This window comes from Lutjanus erythropterus, chromosome 14 (genome assembly GCF_056507025.1).
Source record: "Lutjanus erythropterus isolate fLutEry1 chromosome 14, fLutEry1.hap2, whole genome shotgun sequence".
NCBI classification, from domain to species: Eukaryota; Metazoa; Chordata; class Actinopteri; order Lutjaniformes; family Lutjanidae; genus Lutjanus; species Lutjanus erythropterus.
Genome location: NC_139330.1, coordinates 21319608 through 21323740, shown reverse-complemented (window position 1 = coordinate 21323740; position 4133 = coordinate 21319608). Strand labels below are relative to the sequence as shown.

General features: G+C 43.0%; 1 protein-coding gene across 1 annotated transcript; it reads left to right on the top strand.

Annotated features, from left to right (window-relative positions):
* Window positions 1-367: 367 nt before the first annotated feature.
* hmx3a (H6 family homeobox 3a) lies at window positions 368-3683 on the top strand. Its single transcript, XM_084735744.1, has 2 exons — window positions 368-1139; window positions 2139-3683. The coding sequence occupies exons 1-2, from the start codon at window positions 851-853 to the stop codon at window positions 2756-2758; spliced, it is 909 nt and encodes a 302-aa protein (XP_084591870.1). The 5' UTR covers window positions 368-850; the 3' UTR covers window positions 2759-3683.
* Window positions 3684-4133: the final 450 nt, after the last annotated feature.

Below are 4133 nucleotides of genomic sequence, written 5' to 3'. Positions count from 1 at the left end.
TATAAACTACAGGCGTAAAAATAAATACATTGGTTTTAGTGATTAGTTTAAAAGTTAAATATGTCTACCACAAGTTCTAAAATCTATTCATAAATCGCCAGTTTTTTTTTTTTTTTTTTTTAAAAGTCCACTAAATTATGAGTAACGCGTGCACTAAATCTGTATCTGACTGTAGTGTTAGTTGTGTGATCTGACGGCGCTTATCCAAAACCTTCCTTTTTGGCGCTAACAGCCCTGTGTTCATTTGCTGCCTAATTGGACTGTATGAGACCAATAACAGGCGAGCACACACAGCCTGCAGCAGCCAGAGCACAGGGAGAGAGAGAGAGAGAGAGAGAGAGAGGGGAGGATGCTCTCTCTCTCTCCCTCTCTCGCACACACATACACACGCGCACACAGAGACACACACACTCTCTCTCTCACTCACACACTCTCTCTCTCTCCTCACCGTCTCTCCCTTAATCCCATTTGCCATTGTACATGCCCAATCGCCTATACTTTCCGCATTTAACTTGGATGACATTTTTATTTCATCATTAGCATCAGACGCCAGACTGACTGACACGGTGGACACAGTTTGCGTTTTGACGAAAGAGCCCGGAATGAGACATCTCCATGTTTATACATTTTTTTTTTTTACCCGTCAAACATTTTATTTTATTATTTTACTAGCCTAGACGGACGTGTGTTTTGACGCGCTCTCCTCCGGGTATGAAATCGAGTCTCCTCGCTTTAAATCACTGAAGAAGAAGAAGATTAAACAGGGACGCTTCTCAGCCGGGATATCGACTGTCTGTAAGTCCGAATTCCTGTTTCCGTGGTCCTCTGCGTTCAGACCACAGCCACAGCGATGCCAGAGACAACGCAAGAGACGTGCGCTCCGGCCAAGGACTCTCCTTTCTTCATTAAGAACCTGCTGAACTGTGATAGCAAACCGTCCAAACCCAAGCCCGTGCTGGCTGCCACCAAGGCGGCCCTGGAGGGAGGATTTTCCCTCTCTCAGGTCGGGGAGTTCAACTTTCCTCGCTTTGACCTGCCCGCACAGAGGTTCAGTCTACCGGCTCACTACCTGGAGCGCACCTCGGCGTGGTGGTACCCCTACGCCATCAGCTCATCCGCCCACCTACACAGAACCGAAGGTAAGACTGACTGACAGAAAACAACATTTATTGTATTTTATGGCGTTGAGAGAGTAACACTCACAAGCGAGCAACTATGACACTTTTAGCCTTTGAGTTTCCGTGCTGATTTTAGAGTTTTTCTTCTTAATCATTAAAACAGAGTGAAGAAACATAATTATTTTTCAAAATAACAAACATGCCACTTCCAGGACCATGTCCCCAGTATTATGTGCCCTATTATTGCTTTGCCAGTAACCAGTCATTTTACTTCCTCCCCAGAAACTTAGTTATAAAAGTATATTTCGTGCGTTTTGGTTATTGAAAATAATATGATACGCCCTGTCTTTACAACACCACAGAGCACACAGTGATTTGACGCCTTGTCCTCTATGAAGGCCTATTTTGTTATGCCACGACGCGCGATAATAGATCAATAAAGTGACACACTGAGCATAAAATGAAGTAGACATCATCAAATCATCGGATGAGGGTGACGATGCGCGGCGTGCTTTTGATTTGTCTATTGGCGCTGCTCACTATGAACATCTTACCCCAGAGGCTCGGTCACTGACAGCGCTTTTACCTGCCTGTTTCTGTGATTTATTCATGTGGGATTCAAAACACGCTGATATGGAAAGCACTATCATGCGTCCATGCAAAGAAACAGAAAGCTTGTTTAACTGGGAGAGTTTATTTGTTGAAATAAAGATAAGAAATTAAGCAGGCCTACATATTTTAATATTTTATATCATATTTTAGTCTATTTAACGTGTTCTTTTTAGTGGCTTAAATTAATCATTTGAAAAAATTTGATCACAATATTGTCATTCGTATGCTAGCTCTAAAAACGGTTTATGTTTATGTCACACGCCTTATTTTTCTGGCACTAGCTTATTCACCATTTCAGTTTTCCCAGAGCCCACTGGCTGGCCACTATCAACAGGCTATAATAATAAAACTCCAAACAGTGTCAGGCCCCGGTGTTTATGACCTCATCTCCCTGTGTCCCCATTCCAGTTCCCGAGAAACCAGGAGCCAGAGACTCCTCTCCAACCTCGGGCACAGACAGAGACTCGCCGGACCTGGTCCTCAAATCCGAGCCAGACGCCAAAGACGACGACGAGGACGACGAGCACAACAATAAAAGTGGCGACGAGATCATCCTAGAGGAGAGCGACACGGAAGAAGCCAAAAAAGACGAGCTGGAGGAGTGGAAGAAGAGGGACGACGACAAGAAGCCGTGCCGCAAGAAGAAGACGCGCACGGTTTTCTCGCGGAGCCAGGTGTTCCAGCTGGAGTCCACCTTCGACATGAAGCGCTACCTGAGCAGCTCGGAGCGGGCCGGCCTGGCCGCGTCCCTTCACCTGACGGAGACCCAGGTGAAGATCTGGTTCCAGAACAGGAGGAACAAGTGGAAACGGCAGCTGGCGGCGGAGCTGGAGGCCGCCAACCTCAGCCACGCCGCGGCGCAGAGGATAGTCCGGGTTCCCATCCTCTACCATGAGAACTCGGCCTCGGAGAGCGCAGGAGCCGCCGCCAACGTGCCCGCGAGCCAGCCGCTGCTCACCTTTCCGCACCCGGGCGTCTACTACTCCCATCCCATCGTCACATCTGTGCCGCTGCTCAGACCGGTCTGAAAGAAAAAGCGGCAGAAGTTGGTGTTTATTTTCATCCGATAAATTAAAAAAAAAAGACTTAATATTTTTGTATAACTGACTGAATGAAGAAACAGAAAAAAAACAGAAAAAAAGACACTGTCAGGCTACATGGACCTATTTTGGCAAATATATTGTGTCATTTTCCATAAGGGTATGTTTTCACGTGATCCGACAATTCAAATACCACGTTTCAGATTATTATTATTATTATTATTATTATTATTATTATTATTATTATTATTATTATATGTAATGATCACCTCAGGAGTCCACCTGCTTACACTGCCTGATGAGTGCCCTTTATTATCTCTTTACACCATGACTGTTGCTGGACAGGCCAACTCTGTTTGATGTACAAAAAAAATTGCCTTGTTTACAAAAAAATGGCGGCCTGTTTATCATTTTACATCAATTATTTGATTTCATCTACATTTCCATAACTGATTATAACACGATGATGTGCAATACACTGATGGTGTGCTGCTGTGAATCCACTCAACGAGAAACGTTTTGCCATCTTTATTCACGGTGGAATATTGATGAGGTTTTGTTGTAATTTCCCATTTTTTGCTTTTTAACACGTTTGACGGGACAATCAAGACACTCTCAACTGTAAAATACCCATGTAGCTTTATGTTTAGTTTTAGTGATTCTCACTCTTGTCCTCTCCACATGGACACGTCCTTCAAGCACAAGTGTGAGCTCCAATGTCTCTTATTAATCTACTTTGTGTTTTTGAACAGGTTATCGATACACTGGTGTAAAAAATATGTAAATGTATATATTTAATGAGACACGGGGAGAGGAGCTGTCACTTGCGGCTTCTCCTTTGTACAGTAAAAACAACGTTTTGATATTGTATTGCTGAACCATGTTGTGAAATAAATGGAGAATATTCCTTACATTTTAGGATATTTTTGCATGATTTCTGATGGATTAGAAAATCTCAGAGCAGGTTCAATTAAGCCAGTTTTTAAGTAACGAGTATTTTTTTTTAAGTTTGATTTTATTCTATTTTTTCATAATAATTTATATGCACCAAGAGACAAAAAAAATACAAAAATAGGTGGCAACCCAAATTAATCTCTGTTCTGATAATGCATGGAGCACACACACACACACACACACACACACACACACACACACACACACACACACACACACACACACTTGTAGCTTGGGCAGGTGGGTTTCTATAATCATCTTAGTGTTATGCACTTTAAAAACGTTATTTTACATAAAAAGTGGCTCGGTCAATTAGATGCGTAATTGCCACCATCTTGCCAAAATTACGGGTAATGTATTCAGAAGAGGACATTACTCCCTGAGTGTGAGCTGCTGTCTCTTAACGTTT

Bases quoted from the DNA above. Each gene is read 5' to 3' on its own strand.
- hmx3a (XM_084735744.1), top strand. From the start codon at position 851: ATGCCAGAGACAACGCAAGAGACGTGCGCTCCGGCCAAGGACTCTCCT. The intron at 1,140-2,138 runs GTAAGACTGACT...TCCCCATTCCAG, and splicing joins CCACCTACACAGAACCGAAG to TTCCCGAGAAACCAGGAGCC.